The 17,382-nt window shown below is 40.6% G+C and overlaps 1 protein-coding gene across 1 annotated transcript in view; it reads left to right on the top strand.

Annotated features, from left to right (window-relative positions):
• The window catches only part of BRD9 (bromodomain containing 9), a 54,552-nt gene extending 45,417 nt beyond the window's left edge, over positions 1–9,135 (top strand). Inside the window, exons 13-17 of the mRNA XM_034759508.1 lie at positions 934–972; positions 2,111–2,182; positions 4,492–4,594; positions 5,799–5,966; positions 8,228–9,135. Of these exons, the coding sequence (XP_034615399.1) occupies positions 934–972; positions 2,111–2,182; positions 4,492–4,594; positions 5,799–5,966; positions 8,228–8,328 (483 nt within the window). The 3' untranslated portion in view covers positions 8,329–9,135. The remainder of the gene's footprint in view (positions 1–933; positions 973–2,110; positions 2,183–4,491; positions 4,595–5,798; positions 5,967–8,227) is intronic.
• The last annotated feature ends 8,247 nt before the right edge of the window (positions 9,136–17,382 follow it).

The raw sequence follows: 17,382 nt of genomic DNA, 5'->3' as shown, positions 1-17,382 counted from the left end.
GTTGAACCGATTGATCACTCACCTGGAGAAGGGCTTACTGCCAGAATCACAACAGATAATGATGGACGAACATCTCACACATACACACCCACACCCCGTGATCTCCAGGAGCGAGAAAATACAAATATTTTAAAAAATTTGCTTCTGAAACAATCTTTTTAAAGCAAAGGCGACCAGAAATGTTTTCTCTACATATAAAAATAAATTGTTCAATATAAGCCTTTAAAAGTCCTTTTGAGCTATTAACTTGTACATCAAGTTGAAATCTTGTTGCAAATTAGAATTGCTAAACCCTTATTCTTAATGGTCAGTTTACATGATAAACACAGTTCAGCTATGTTGGTGCCAGTGGATTCAGCTTTAATACTACTAAATATCTTTAACAATTGTAATATAACAGTCTGTTGTAGCTATTCTGCATTACAAAAGAAGGAAGTTCTTTCAAGTTTAGCACTAGAGAAGTCAGACGCTGATTCATTATTGGATAAAATGTAAATACATATGGAAGTGGTATATGGGGAGGAGAAATGGTATAAAAAGAATTCAATCATAATTAAACTAAATGACAAATTGTTAAGCACCCAGATGCTATGGCAGGTAAGTGAAAAATGTTTGTTAAAACTACTTAATCCGCATTTTGTGTAAAGGGTTTAGAAATACTTAATACACCTCCACCCCGATATAACGCTGTCCTCGGGAGCCAAAAAAATCTTACCGCATTATAGGTGAAACTGCATTATATCGAACTTGCTTTGATCTGCTGGAGTGCGCAGTCCCGCCTCTCCTTCTCTCCCCACCCCACCCCCCAGAACGCTGCTTTACCGCGTTTTATCCGAATTCGTGTTATATCAAGTCGCGATATATCTGGGTAGAGGTGTATTGTACACAAAAATCTTTGCCTGTGCTGAACATAATTTTTAACTTTGTTTGCAGAGGAGAAACATTCCAATGAAACCACCAGATGAAGTTAAAGTAAGTTATACTGAGATACAGGTAAAAACCGGTGTTCCCTCTAATTTTTCCCACATATGTGTGGAATGAATTTTATGTGCACCAATATGGAGGTGATGTGAAACACACGTCTTTCATATTGGTGCACATAACAAAATTCATGTGGTGGGGGTGGGGCCGAGGGGTTTGGAGTGTGGGAGGGGGTAGAGGATTGGGGTGGAGGAGTGTGAGGTCTCTGGAGTGGGGTCAGGGATGAGGGGCTTAGGGCTGGGGCAGAGGGTTGGGGAGGTGGTGGGGCTGCGGATGAGGAGTTTGGGGTGCAGGAGGGTGCTCTGGGGCTATGACGGGGAGAGAGGACTCCTCCCAGTTCTCTCTCCCCACAGCAACACCTGTGCTGTGGGGAAGACGCTCCTCTCCCCGCTGTGTCAGCTCCAGGACTGGGGCCGCAGGATAGGCACCCTTCCCCTGGCCGTGGCAGGCTGGGGGAGGGGCGCTGTGGCAGGTCCAGGCCAAGGCTGGGTTCAGGCCGCCCCTCCACCGGCTGCAGCAGGTACAAGGCTCAGTTGCAGCCGGGGGAAAGGCGCCCCGGCTGTGGCAAGTCCGGCTTGGGGCGGGACGCCCCTCCCCTGGCTTCAGCAGATCCCAGACAGGCAGGTTCCCTGAGCGCCTGCGCGGCACTAAATAGCGCAGCTGCGCAGCTTACAGGGAACTTAGCTAAAAAATGTTTCTTGGAAGACTATATAGTAGGGTCCTTAGAACAGTTATTTCCAGCCTGTAATTTAGAAAAGTACTTAATGGAATATTTCCCCGTCTTCCAAAATTCATTGTTTATGATTTGTTCAGCTGTATATATATTATACAGCAAGCTAGAAAGGTAAAGTGTGTTTTGTGAGGAGGGGCTATTATACACCACTGCTGCTGTAAAGTGGCTTACATTTGCCCTCTAAGTGGGTGTGGGTGTGGTGGCTTATTAGAGCAATGTTGAAGCCTGTCGATTTTAAAAAATTGCACCTACCAAAGAAATCACAAAATGCTAGAATTTTATGTGGGGGCACAAGTCCAGACCCATGTGAAGTTATTGACTATTTGATGGAATCCTCGAGAAGTAGAATGCTAAATTGTAAAGTGTTAACAATTCGACTCTGATTTGGTGATTTAGGTTCTGCCAGTTCTCATAAAGGAAGAACATAGATTGCGCAATACCTGCCCAGACTCCTCCAAACAGATTATGGTAAGATTACATTTCCCTTTTATAGATTTTTATATGGGCAGAAGAGAGTGGGGCTGAGTACTCTATCTACTCCATGCCTCACTTTTGTGTGTGCATGAATGTTTATGTTTAGGGGATTTAAATGTATTTATATTATATTCTAGGTATTTGCAAATAAGAAAATCCAAACTCCTTCAATGGGGGAGAATTTTGATTGATTTTACTTGAGTCATATCTTACAATTCTGCCTTTACTTTTTAATTCAGATTTATGGCATCTGAAATTGCTATAAAAAAAAATGCAGTAAATAACGTCCAAACTTACATCATGCTTATGTAATTTACGTTCCATAAGCACAAATACTACATTAAATAAAGATAGGAATCTTTTTAAGTGAAAGATTGTTGGTCTGCACACTTAAATCTTGGTGGTCAGCCACTGATTAACGTTGTTTGAGTTTCCATCCCATTATAGCAATGAAAACATGTACATATTTTCGTTTTCACACTGTGGATCTTGATTTTTTTTTTTTTTTTTTTAATTCTTGTGGAAATATTGAATATGGTTGGTGGATTAGAGAACATAGTCTTTACCAGATGAATGCAATATGAACATAAACTGCAAATCTTGATTTTGATACACTATCATCTGCTGAAAAGTGTGCTGAACTTTTAATACATTAATTTGCATTGTAGGTTTTCTAAACTACATAGGAGGTTATGTAGGATATCTCCAAAAATTTGCACAAAATCCTGTAATATCTTTTGGCACTTTTTGATTGATTGCTCTATACATGGGAGAATCAGATGTGGACTTGACTCCCTCTCCCTCTCATATAATTCCCATACCTTCTGTGAGGTCCAGGTGCTGAAGCTGCTTTGGGCTCAGTACTCCCATTGGCCTGAAGTCAGTGGAAGTTCTTCCCAGAGAGCAGCTTTAGAATCAAGCCTTGCGACACTGTACTTAACCTGTTCTGACCGCGTGGGTTGTGCATGGGCTGCCGTAAAGTGGGAACTGAATTGTTTTAGCTTTTGCAAACTTAGAACAGTCAAAAGGGATCAATGGAACAGAAATTGCAGTAATGTATTCCTTAGTTTCTAATGGGTCCATGTAATTCTTTGTGTTTTCCAAACACATGCCTAAGTGTATTTTCCTTTTTAAAAAAATGAACGTTTGCAGCCCAACACTCATGACCAGACACGCGCTAGCTCTGCCTGTGCTAGCGTGCTTAAAGAATAGCAGTGTGGCTGCAGCAGCAGCCCCGCCCCCTGGGTACGTACTCGGGTGGCTAGCTCAAGCTGCTGCCTGTATGCCCACGACCACACAGCTATTTTTAGCATGCTAGCTTGAGCAGAGCTAGCATGTCTGTATACACATACATACCCAGCTGCAGTGTAGACATACCCATGGTGACAGCAAATAATATTGCTATATTCCTTGGCAGTCAGCACTGAAAGACATTGCTAAGGATTTCATTTGAGGGTAATAGTTTCTGTAATCAATTTTAGAATGTACTTGTGATCACTCAATATAATTCATACAAGTGCTGCCTGTTCGTTAGATTTACAAAATTAATGTTGAAATGGCTGTCTTGAAACGCTGTATGCCGTGATTCCCATAGTGGGTGAAACATGACCCTGAGAGCTTTCTGGATAGAAATGTTCATTGGGGCTCCCCTCCTTTTCCTTTCATCTCCCTTGTGAGGATGCAGAAGGAACATTCATGGCTGATCCACTGTATACAATGCCATAAAGATAAGGTGATGACGTGCTTAGAAGCCCAAGTTCTTATCAAAAATGGTTTCTGTCAGTCCATCTGCCTACTTGTATTTTTTACTAGGGTTCATTTGTTACCAGGGGAGTCTGATCTGCCTTCTGTGAATGTTAAAAATTGCTTTTAATTACTATTTGAACTGGACTAAGCCATTCTGTAGGACTCTTAGGTTGTTCATAGCACACAGGGATAATACAAGGTGAAAAAACGATCACCTTCAATAGTAACTTAAGTTGTCTGGGATGATTGATTGCCTGGAAACCACATTCCCTGCCCTTCTTCCCCCATTATTTTGTAATGAGAGGGACAAGGTGGTAGTTGAGGCTGCACCCTGGGGATATCCTCAGGTGAAGGAGTCATGGCAACACAAAGGGTGTGTGGCCAGATGGGACTAACAGTCCAGAAAGTGCTATGCTCATATATTAGTGCACACTTCTAGAGTGAGGATCCATGCAAGCACTCACTTTGAAGAATCACACTTGCTGTGATAATTAGTCATTATCATCATCTGCAGTTCATTTGATTCTTTTTCTCTTCTTTATTGTATTTTTAATCAGGTTGGAGAATCAATTGGAGACAGTAACACTTCTGTTTTGGATTTTTTGTCTGTGAAACCATATTCAGATGTGTCTCTTGATATTTCCATGTTAAGTTCACTGGGTAAGTGATCTAATAATGTTGTCATGTAAGTGTTCTGTGGTGGTTTAGCTAAGCATTTAGCTGGGGTAACGCCATGGTTTGCTGAAGTGTTTGAGAAGTTTTAAAAATGTGGTCTACGTAGACAAGGTCTTAGTCAAGCACAGGAGATTCATCCAGTCTTGATCTTTCTTTTGTTTGGACATTTCTTTGCCCCACGCTGGCCCAGCTTCTTTTTTTATTGCACCTTATCAAACAAAATATATATACATACGTTAGAAAGTTTTGGTTATGACATATTCATGCTGATTTGTGTTCAGGAATGAATCTAAAGAACTTCCACCTAGTATACTTCAGTCCCTTGTAGGGAAATTGCATAGGGTGTAGGGATGTAGTTCCTTGTAAGAATGGCTCACAGCCATTATTTTTTAAATGCCACAGAAATATAAAAATGAACATTACTGTTGACCACAAATGAAATATTTTGAAAGAATGACTGTAGAATCTCTTCCAACATATCATTGTCACTGAAACAAGTCCTGCTTATAATTTTAAGTTTGGGTTAATTAAATATCTGAGAAGAGTCCCTGCATTAAAAATGGGAGCAAGGCTGCAGAAGGCCAGAAAAGTAGACTGAATGTTTTCCTACAGACTTTTGCTTTTTTTTCTATAGAAGATGCAGCCTTTGGGAAAGCAATGACAAGTTCCGATTATAACTGCTCCACAGATGTAAATGTTTTTCTAGCAGTTTAACAACATACACTCCTATTCTGACACAACTGTATTTCTTGCATAACTTAAACAAGTGAAGTTTGTTGGTTTTTTTGGGTCTCTTAAGGCCTCTGGATGTTTACCTTGCTGTCAAGTGCAGTAGTCCTAGAGTATCTACTGACTACAGAGATTTTGGTATGTCACGTTTCTCATTTATAGGGGAAGTTGTCAGTGTCTAATGTATCAGTGCAGAGTTTAACTAGAAGTGAGTGAGTTCATTTTTTTTTCTATTTAATGTGTAACAGGAATCTCTCTTTGAAATCCTCACATAAAAATAGAACACCCATTGTCTTATACTTTCAACAGGTTCAAAGTGACACTTTCTTTTAGCTTTATTGTAAAATTAGTTTAATTGGGAAATGGTTCTTTTCTTAAAAAATAAACTTTTTTTGACCATTCATTTGGGAATATGCTTAATCTGTACCTGTTATTCATTTTGGTTATTTGGTGTTCCTAGGGAAAGTGAAGAAGGAGCTTGATCATGATGATAATCATTTACATTTGGATGAGACAACTAAACTATTGCAGGACCTTCATGAGGCTCAAACTGACAGAGTGGGATCCAGACCGTCATCCAACCTCAGCTCCCTCTCCAACGCCTCTGAAAGAGATCAGCATCATCTAGGTAATGTTAACTGTACCTCAACAGTTGCAACATCACTATTCTAATTTAAATTTCCTAATTTTAGGACAAAAGAGAATCCCGTACAGGAAATGTATGTTCTAGTTATGTAAATTGCTATTTAAAGATTACTTGAATAAAACAGTGTGCAGACTGCAATAACTGTGTTTAACCCTAAAATGTGTATATTTATCTGAATATTAAAAGACTTCTTTTTAGCCTATGGATTCTTGAGGGTTAAAAACAGTTTATTAATTCTGCTTACTCAAGTTTCAGATTAAGCATGAATGGAATGACCTATAAATCAAACTGATGTTTGAATAACATTTGCAGCGCACCCCTCAATTTTATGTCTTTAAAAATGGTATGGCATAGATTCTTTACATAGCTTACGGACTGTGCTGAAATGAAGCAAAGTGTTCTATAAGATTACAATTAAGAAAATATACTACCCGAATCCAAAGAGAACTTTTTTTTAGTGTAGACCTGTGTTGTTCACACAAACAGCATTTTGACTCTCACACACAAACTTTTTATGATAGCGTGCATAGTGTGTGTGTGTGTGTATATATATATATATATATATATATGCATATAAGAAATGAACATTTTAGAATTGAAATGGAAGGGAATTATTATGAATGAATGAGATACATTAACCAAATCACCCTCAGATAAAGCAAAATGCTTTGTACATAAAACAGAGAATCTGATTGTATGTAATGAAGTGAAATAATCAAACCTAATTAAATACACATCAGTTTGTAAAATCCTCGAAGAGTAAAAACAAAACAAACAAACAAAAATCAGACTTGACAAGGCACTAACATAATCATATAAAACTGGTGGGCACTAACTATTTAAATAACTTGGTTACATCAAGTGCTAAATAATCAATGCTGATGTTGTTTACTTCCTCAATTAAGCAGGGATAATCTTAAATGTATTGCATCTCCACTGCACATCTTCTTACTTTTCTTCCTTTGTGCGTCTGACGAAGTGGGCATTCACCTACGAAAGCTTATGCTCCAATACATCTGTTAGTCTTAAAGGTGCCACAGGACCTTCTGTTGCTTTTTACAGATCCAGACTAACACGGCTACCCCTCTCTTCCTTTTTGTGATGTTTTATCAAACGTTCAAAACATCATCTCCTATTGCCTCTGCTAGCAACAAAATAAGCATAAGCCAGAGAAGCATTCCTTTCAGCTACGTGTCCCTCCACTGAGTTAAAGCATTAGTCCATAGGAAATCCACTTCTGCCGGGACCCTGTAATAACTTCCCCATTGTTCGTTTTAAAGGTCGGGGGGTAAGACAGAGCTATATGCTGATACACCATTTTAATACTTTTCTGCGGTTTTATTTAAAAGAGGATAAGTACTTTCCATGGATAATTTTATTACATCATTTTAGCAATTTAGAGTAATAGAACAGAGGCAAATTTTTCAAAAGCACCTAAGTTCTGATTTCATAAGTTATTAAGGAGCCTCTAGTCCCATTGACTTTTGATGTGACTTATGCTTTTAAGAGACTAAATCACTTTTAAAAATAGGACTTAGGTACTTTTGAAAATATTACCCTAGGACAGGGGAGGGCAAACTCCGGCCCGCGGGATTGCCAGCCCCACACCAGTCCTGGAAGCGGACGGCACCACGACTCTGTGGCCCCTGGGGAAGGGGGAGTCAGGGGACTCCGTGCGCTGCCCTTGCCTTCAGGCACCACCACCCCGCAGCTCCCATTGGTTGGGAACGGGGAGCCACGGCCAATGGGAGCTTCGGGGATGACACCCGCAGGCAAAGGCAGTGCGTGGCGGAGCCACCTGCCCCTCGCCACCCCCGGGAGCGACTGCTGGACGTGCTGGCCGCTTCCAGGAACAGTGCAGGGCCAGGGCTGGCAGGGAGCTTGGCTTAGCCCCGCTGCGTGCTGCTGCCATTCTGGAGCCACTTGAGGTAAGTGGTGCCAGGCTAGAGCCCGCACCCTGAACCCCTCCTGCACCTCAAACCCTCGCCCTGAGCCCCCTCCCACACTCTGCACACCGCACCCCCTCCCACACCCCACATCCCCTCTTGCACCCCAATTCCATTCATGGCCCTGCATATACTTTCTCCTCCCAGATGTGGCCCTCAGGTCAAAAAGTTTGCCCGCCCCTGCCCTAGGACATGAAGGGTGGAAAGAACATATTAAATACCAGTGCAGTTTTATGTCTTTAAGGCCTGCCTGCTAGATTTTTTTGTCTTACTAATTTTTTTTTTCTTCTACTACAGGAAGTCCTTCTCATCTGAGTGTAGGAGAACAACAAGACATGGTACATGACCCCTATGAATTTCTTCAATCTCCTGAACCTGCAAATGCCACCAGTAATTAACATGTACAATATTTCATTTTTTATTTTTATTTTTTGTTTTAATTGTGTAACATTTTTATAAAGTTTTTGTCAAATGGCAGAAACCTCAATTTTGTCCTCTTTTCTGTGAGGATAGCTGTATAATAATACCATGCACATTTGTAAAATTTGCCTAGCTAATGTATCATGTTGTCAACACCACACTAAATATTGCCTTCATTTTTTTTTAAATATAGTGGCCAATAAGAATCTCAATAGGAGAAAACACAAATTGTGTGTTCTAGAACGACATTAGATAAGTAGGATGCATGCAGTTCTTAATATATAGAACATCCTCAAGGAGGAATATTTATTTTTCAGCAACGACACAACTTCCTGAATTGTGATCATTTTCATGTTCCCGCTCCCCTTCCATCCTGTTCTGTAGAGAGAGGGGCTATGTTTCTCTCTGTCTTAAAATATAGTTTCTTAACACTCCAAAAACACTTAATTTGGAAACATAAAACACTCTGTAGCTGTCATATCAAACAGCTCACTATAGGAGTTCTGCCCTGCAACTAAATGGAGATAAATGTATTGTGGTCCCTTTTATCCTTGAACAGTACAGGGACCAAATACCTAGATTTTTTTTTTTTGTAAAGGTAATATGTATATTTACTTGAATGAAAGTATACTGGACAAAAGGGTATGCTTTTATGTAATTAAGTTTTTGTAATTCAACACTGACATAACAGTTTTTAACATTGATATTATGTGTAATCTAGATGAATGTTATGCATTTACAATATTTTGTAAATATTAACTTAATAAAAGTCATACAAAAATCAACTTTTTTGAAGTTTGCCCATGTCTTGTTATTGCCAAAATGTAAGTTGCTTGCTTGTTCTTGCTAATCCTAACATATCCTAAGTTGCTGGTCTGTATTATCTTATTGCTATAAAGGGCACATGACATTACATGACCATATTGCAAAGCTTAGTTGCACACAATACTAGTTGGGAACACTTTGAAAACAGTCAAGAAGCTTGGCAGACATTTGGGATTAAGGAGCAAAGTCCTTGGGATTTCCCAGTGGTGAGCTATGCAAGTGTGGTCTTGACTTTTGAGTCTCATATTTATTGATATTTGTAACTAAACTTGCATTTGTACAAGATCAAATGTAATCAGTAACGTTGCTGGTGAGTATTTGCTTCAGGTTGGGAGGCTGTCTGTAAGCGAGGACTGGCAAATACTCACCAGCAACTAAACACCACACAACAAAAACACTAACCCAGGAACCAATCGCTGCAACAAACCCCGTTGCCAACTCTGTCCTCATACCTATTCAAGGGTCACCTATTCATAGGGCCTAACCACATCAGGCACAGCATGAGGGGCTCATTCACCTGCACATCTACCAATGTGATATATGCCATCATGTGCCAGCAATGCTCCTTTGCCATGTACACTGGCCAAACCGGACAGTCTCTATGCAAAAGAATAAATGGACACAAATCAGACATCAAGAATTGTTAGATTCAAAAATCAGTAGGAGAACACTTCAGTCTCCCTGGACACTCAATAACAGACTTAAAAGTGGCAATTCTTCAACAACAAAAATTAACAGACTTCAGCGAGAAACTGCAGAACTGGAATTAATTTGCAAACTGTACACCATCAAATTAGGCCTGAATAAAGACTGGGTGGGAGTGATGGGTCACTACAAAGAGTAATTTTCCCTCTTTTGATAACCACCCCTTCTTGTCAACTGTTGAGAATAGGCCACTTCCACCTTAATTTGATTGGCCTCGTTAGCCCTGACCTCCCCCCCCTCCCCCACCCAAACTTGGTAAGGCAACTCCCATCTTTTCATGTGCTGTGATATATATACTGCTTATTGTATTTTTCACTCCACGCATCTGATGAAGTGGGTTTTAGACCACAAAAACTTATGCCCAAATAACTTTGTCTCTAAGGTGCCACAAGGACTCCTCCTTGTTTTTGCAGTATCTCCACAGTTAGAGTTGTAACTAGTTTAAAAGTTACATTTGACTTACCTGACACTTTTTTTTTTTTTAATTGAACCAGTCCACTTGAATTCTGTGCTCCTCTTCAGAAGGGGAAAGTTTTAGAGAGAGTTTGGTGGTAAAGAGAGGAGTTTGAAATATCAGAAGTATTTCACATTTTGAAAATTAACATTTTTTAACACTATCTCAAAAAATAGCTTGGCCTAGTGTCATTATCCCAAGGTAAACTGTATCTTTGACCCCCTCATGCTCTCTCCCTGTGGACACCCTTCCAAGTGCCACACCCAGCACCTGCATTTTTCTGAACAGAATTCTGCCATTCCACTCCACTTTTAGACTGGACCTGAGTTACAGCACCCCTCTTTACCAACTCTTTTCCCTCAGCACATCCAGCTGGGCTTGTCCCTGCTATAGACTTCCCTTCAGGGACTGTAAACTGGAGGTAAACACAATGACACTGAACAGCTTCAAAACAAAGTGTTCTCTGTTTATCCATGTGAACACAGCCATCAGAGAGAGAGGATTAAAATAACAAAAAGTCTGTTGTCTTCATTGAAAGTTTAGGTATATCTGTCAAGGTTTAGGTAGGTCCCATGTATCCTGCTGCTTCATGGGACTGGAGTTCTGTCTCTCAGAGTTTAACAGTTACTAAATTCTTTGTTTTAAGGTCTCCCTGCTTGAATTCTCCACCCCGTCCCAAGTTATCAGCTAGATTGGTGGTCAAAGTGTGGTGGAGATAAACTTTCAAAGGAATTGATCCCTGAATTAAGTATAACAGTGATTGGGTTATCTAAAGCATAGTCTGCCTTCCTACAGATGTGCAAAGCCACCCTGGACTGAGTTAACTGCACGCTTGTAGCAAACAGCATTACAGTAATCAAATAGGGATACACATCATATTCCTAACAAATAACATATCCCATATTATTCAGACCTAGAAACTCTAAATGTGGCTTAATTTTGTGTCTTAAAACCCACCCTTCCACTACTCTAATGTAATAAGTCTATTTTTGTGAAAACTCAAAAGGTTTTGTGCACACTTTAAAAATTCATGAGGTCTTATATGAGTCTGTAGAAATGGAATGTCCATGTGCTCTGGGATGGTACAACAAGAAGGTGGATATGGGAAGGGCTCTGAGAGGAAAGGAGAGGAAAATAGCCATCAAATAAATTAATCTGAGTTATTGAGAAAGGGCCCCTGGCTCTTTCCTTGTCTACACATAATACAAAAAGAACTGACTAGTGGTGGCCATGTGGTCATCTGTGATAAACCTGGTTGTACCAGACCAGTAATAACCATGTGGGGCTTTTAGAATGAAATAAAGCCATACAATATGGACATCTGGCGTTATGGACTCATGTTGTTGTAGGGTTGTGAGGTCAAGTCATTAAAATTCACTTGTATGGTTTAAAAAAAAAAAAAAAATCCTCCACCACTAGAAGTAATAATCTCTGCCACCATTACAGGATTGGACTCTAGCCTTGGTGAATATGTAGTTCATTAAAGATTAACTTTCAAGCTACAGAAAAATGAATACATGAGAATCTTAACTTTTCCTGCACTAGGTGAAATCAGTTATCAAGTAACAAAGAGGACTATATTGTATAGAAAGTAAATTTTCACCATGTGTTTGTTCCTTCCTATTCCTTCCTCATTCCTGGTTTCTATACTTTGGTGTTTGTTTTTTAAACAAATCTGCAGTTATCTCTAAGTGATCATTTACCATCCCATGAGGAGATATAAACTCCTTGCTGCTTTTTCTATATACACATGTAATTTTATTTTGTGTGTGTATATCGATGCATATCGATACAGGTTCATTGTTCTGAAAGATCAGAACAATTTAAAGTCTACAAAATAGCAAGCAGTCTTACAAGTAGGGAAAGAACCTAAGCTTTCGAATAAGTGCACAAAATGCATAGCTATGACTTGTAATACTTGTTCTAGATGCTGTCTAAGGCAGATTGAGTTGACTGTGGTTGGAGTTTGTAACAAAACAATCTGAGGAGATATCACAGTATTTAAAGACACTGACTTTCACCACCAATGCAAATACTTATCCAAGATTTGAAACTCCCAGACCTCAGATACACCCACATGGACAAGCAAACAACTGTACTGCTCTTTGTTTCTTGTTGAAAGGAATTAGTAAATTTAGGCATGAAGTTACTTTTTTAAAAGGTGCCATAACATTCAGCCCTGCCAGAAGGTTCTGTCTGGGATCTGAACCTGGAACTTGAAATTTCCACATGTCTACATGTGGAATTAACTGCTATTCCTGAATAATTCTGTGTGTGTGTGATGATGCACTCTATATGATTTTATGAAAGCATGCTGATGAGTGTGAATATCATGTAACTAACATATACTTCATGCAAAACGTCTCTTGTAAGGTATCATTACAAAGTTTATAATCTACTGCGTGGGGTCATCCTATTTGTAAAAGTGTATTACTCTTGTATCTGAAACTAGAAATATGAAATATAGCTCTGAGGTCCTACTGTGTGGACACAATAAGAGTGCCTTGCTCATTTTTCATTTGAAACTTTTTAAAAATAGGAAAAGATAAACAGCAAAAACAGTAACTTTCTCTAATTTTTTAGTTAGAGTAGTTTTAGGTAAATATTTTCAGGTGACTTTAAACTGATTAAGTCCTTTTAAAGAAAGGATGCCTTCATAGGCCCTGTCTACACTGGCAAGTTTCTGTGCAGTAAAGCAGGTTTCTGAATTGTAACTCTTGAAGTGTACAGACTGCCAAGCCACTTAGTGCGCAGAAACAGCGCTGTAAAAAACCACCCCAACAAGAGACATACAGCTTTCTGCGCCAGGGATACAGCGCTGCCGTGCCAGTGTAGACACCGTGGTCTATTACAGTGCTGTGATTGGCCTCTGGGAGGTGTCCCACAATGCCTGTTCTTCCCTCTCTGGTCATCGGTTTGAACTCTACTGCCCTGACCTCAGGTGACCAACCATCATCCCCACCCCATAAATTGCTTGGTGATGGTCTCAGCGCATCTTTCCAGGTGGCCATGCCTGCTCCATACACCAGGCACTCCCCCGCTTGGCGCAATGCCGAGCTGCTGGACCTCATCAGCGTTTGGAGAGAGGAAGCTGTCCAGTCCCAGCTGCGCTCCAGCCATAGGAATTATGATACCTAAGGACAGATTTCACGATGCGTGACAGAAAGGGGCCATGACCGGGACACACTGCAGTGCAGAGTCAAAGTGAAGGAGCTGCGGAACGCCTACCACAAGGTGTGGGAGGCAAACTACTGCTCCGGTGCTGCGCCCACGAGCTGCTGGTTCTACAAAGAGCTGGATGTGATACTTGATGGCGATCCCACCTCCACGGCAAAGACCACTATGGATACTTTGGTGGCTTGCATGCCAGTCGAGAGTGGACCGAACCAGTAGGAGGAAATCTTGGACAAGGAGGGGGATCCAGAGACAAAGGATGACTTGGAAATCAGAGATGCATACAGTCAGGAGCTCTTTTCTACCCCATAGGAGGCTAGCCAGTCACAGCTGTCGGACATTGGTGAAGTGCAAACAGGAGAGGAGGCCCCAGTAAGTGGATCTGATTTTGGGAATTGTTGAAGCAAGTTGTTGGGGGAAGAAGAGTTGCAGAAAGCAGGCGTGCCTCCCACGTTATGCCTAGTGTGAGTGGTGGAACAGGATGTTGATTGACTCCCTCAACAGTCATTCTGCACTTGCTCAGCCTATTGTTGAACTGCTCCTTGCTGCTGTCAAGTTGCCCCATGTATGGCTTCATAAGCCACGGCATTAAGGGGTAGGCAGTGTCTTCCAGGATCACAATGGGCATTTCGACTTCCCCTACGATGATCTTCTAGTCCGGGAAGAAAGTCCCTGCTTGCAACTTCCTGAACAGGCCAGCGTTCTGAAAGACGCATGCGTCATGCACCTTTCCTGACGAGCCTGCGTTAATGTCTGTGAAACACCCACAAGTGCCTGAGGAACCATTGAGAAATACCCCTTGTGATTATATCAGGGTGGATAAAAATCAATGATTTTTTAATACAAATAAAAAAAAATTGGATTTTCTTTATTTAAATAGGATTTTTTTTATAGGTTTTTTCCTCAAAAAGCATTTTATCTAAAGCTAGTTTTAATTGATACATTATAGCTCAAAGATATCATCATGGAATAGGGATTATAAATTCTAATTCTATAGTATGAGACAATATATTCATGTAATGTTTAAGAAAATTTTTTTAAATGAGTTCCAACAGTTCATGGATTAGGGACACAATTTTATGGGGTTCCCATAGAAAGATAAACCTAAATAATCTATCTACCCAATGGGACTTAGTGCTCAGTCTAGAACAGGGATCTCAAACTAAAATCACCACAAGGGCCACATGAGGACTAGTACATTGGCCTGAGGGCCACATCACATTTCATACAACGATACAAAAGTATGGTCACAAATGAAAAAAATGAAGAGTAATATAGTATGCTATTAAAAGTCAATGTATTAACTTTTTAAAAACTGTAATGCGAAGAGGGGTTTTAATAAACCCTTGGGCATGGGCATAGTTTTACTTCTATTTGGCGGGGGGCAAAGGCTGGCAGGGCTCGAGCCAGCTCTGCACAGCAAGGTCCAGGGAGGGAGTGCCACCTCCACCCCCTGACTCACTCAGGAGGCCACCCAGCCTGTCTGGGCTGTGGGGAGATGCAACCAAAAAACATAACTCAAAGTGGGGACTCAGTTCAAAAAATTTGAAAACTGCTCAGGATGCAGGGAGGGGAGAGCTGGGGCTGTGTGCGGGCAGGGGGGTAGCTCAGGGTGCAGAGATGTGGGTAGCTAGGGGCTGTGTACAGGTGGGGGGGGGGGGGGCTCCCACTGTGGCTCCCAGCTTCAGCGGGGAGGGGGGAAAGGCTCTGGGGCTCCTGGCTTCAGCCCCCCACTCCTCCTGGCTTGTGGGGGAGAAGGTTTGCCAGCTTCAACCCTCCACCACTCCTAGATTTGGGGGGAGGAGAGGAAGAGTGGTGGCTTTGGGGACTATGGGGGGGGGCGCCGCCTCCAGCCCTGCGCTGCTCCCAGCTTCGTGTGGGTGCCACCTTCAGCCCTGCGCCGCTCCCAGCTTCAGTGCCGGAGCTTGGGGTACTGGGTTTCAGCCATAGGACCCTGCGGCTCCACTGAAAGGGCTCGCGGACTCCCATGGGGCTGCAGACCCCCAGTTGAGAACTGCTGCCATATGCTGCAGTCCATTGAAATTAAAAAGATTTTAAATAAAGGTGGGCTATGGAGACTATTATTGTTCCTGGATTAGGTTTAAAATGTATTTCCAGGCTGATTGGGGTTACTAGTAAACTTGCTTTTTAAATTAAGAGGGACTAATTCACACAGTGTAATAGCATTTTAATACCGAGTTTGTAAATCAAGTCAGTCAGTAATCCAGCCATATAAAAAATTAATAATTTCTCTACCATCTGACCTGCTTTTCAGAGGCTTAAATTGTTCTCTGAAGTAGCTGCATTTGCTCATTCTATTTATTACCTTAAATATGACAGATTTAGAATCTGAGCCATGTCTTTTTTCCTCTATTTAGTAATAGCTAAACGTTCTATATCACACAGAAGTTTGAGTCCCAGAAGTCTGATAATTATAACTCTAATTGTTAGACTTGAATAGCCACATTTTCAAAAAGGAAGGCTCACAATCTGTATGTAATTTGCATACTTACAAAAAGAACTACTGGCTGCATATGCCAACTGGGTGAGTAGGTGTTAAGATATTTGTACACACTTGTAAAATGTAGAAGCAAATGTAAGTGCTTTTGAAAATAAATATTTTTTTAAGATTACTATAACAACTTGGATAAAATACATCTGTACATACATTATAGTCTAACATTCCTCACTGATATTATTATTATTATATAGAAAGCAGAAAGGCAATCACTTTTATATATTAACTCTCAAAGCACAGAATGCACAAATCAAAGCAAGTACTTGCAGCTCTATCACCTTGTGCTGTGATCCTGTCAGATCTCACAAGCTAAGCAACATCCTACCAGGTCAAACCACTATGGAAGACTTGGTAGCAGCAGGAATTAGTGTTGTTAATTCAGCAGATGGCATTCTTTTCCAGTCAACACTGAAGTCAATGGGCTTCTGCAGATAGAATGCTGCAGAACTGGATCTTTCATAAACAAGACGAAGCATGGGGGAAAGGGATGGAGTGCACAAACAAAACGATCTGAGTGATGGCAAGTATACAATGTCAGTTCCAGCAGTTTTATGAATATTGAGTTTAACTATTCTTGCCTGTTAGTTGACAGTGTTTGCTCTGCATTTTTAAAGACATAATAAACTTCTGGCAGGAGAAATCTTAGGTCTGATATACATAAGAGAATTGCACTAGCTTAACTAAAGATGTAATTTTTCAAATTGATTTAGTTGAACTGGTTCAAATCCCTGTGTGGACACTCTTATTTTGGGTTGTTTTAAATTAACATGGAATCAGCTTAAGCTAAACCCAAATAAGTGTGTTTACATAGGTTTGCACCAGTTTAACTAAACTGGCTTGAATATCACACATTTAGTTAAAACAGTGCAATATTTTTGTGTAGACAAGGCCTTGTTTACATATTCTAGTCCTTCCTTACACTGGAGATCTGAATCCTGCCTAGTTTGTAAGAGGTGAAAAACTATACATACCTAAATTTTAATGGTTTCAGAGGGGTAGCCGGGTTAGTCTGTATCAGCAAAAACAAGGAGTCTGTAGCAGTTTAGAGACTAACAAATGTATTTGGGCATAAGCTTTCGGGGCCTAGAACCCACTTCATCAGGTGTAACTTTCATCAGATTAAATTTTAATGGCATTCTTCTATCTTTGATTTGCTGCAAATTCAAGTTGATATCAAGAGTTAATCCCATAATAATGTGCTAAAAGGGAGGAAGGCATGTTTAACAGATTCCTGGATCACATTAATAGAGTGGTACTATGTGCGAGGAAGCAGATCCCATCAGTTTGAATTCTGGAAGAGGAAATAGCTGATATGAAAATTCTTTATCTTTATCTCTTCGCTGTTTGGATTCTCAG

This window comes from Trachemys scripta, chromosome 2 (genome assembly GCF_013100865.1).
Source record: "Trachemys scripta elegans isolate TJP31775 chromosome 2, CAS_Tse_1.0, whole genome shotgun sequence".
In the NCBI taxonomy this organism is placed as follows: domain Eukaryota; kingdom Metazoa; phylum Chordata; order Testudines; family Emydidae; genus Trachemys; species Trachemys scripta.
Note: the sequence above shows the minus strand (reverse complement) of the source record. Positions and strands in the feature narration are given on the sequence as shown.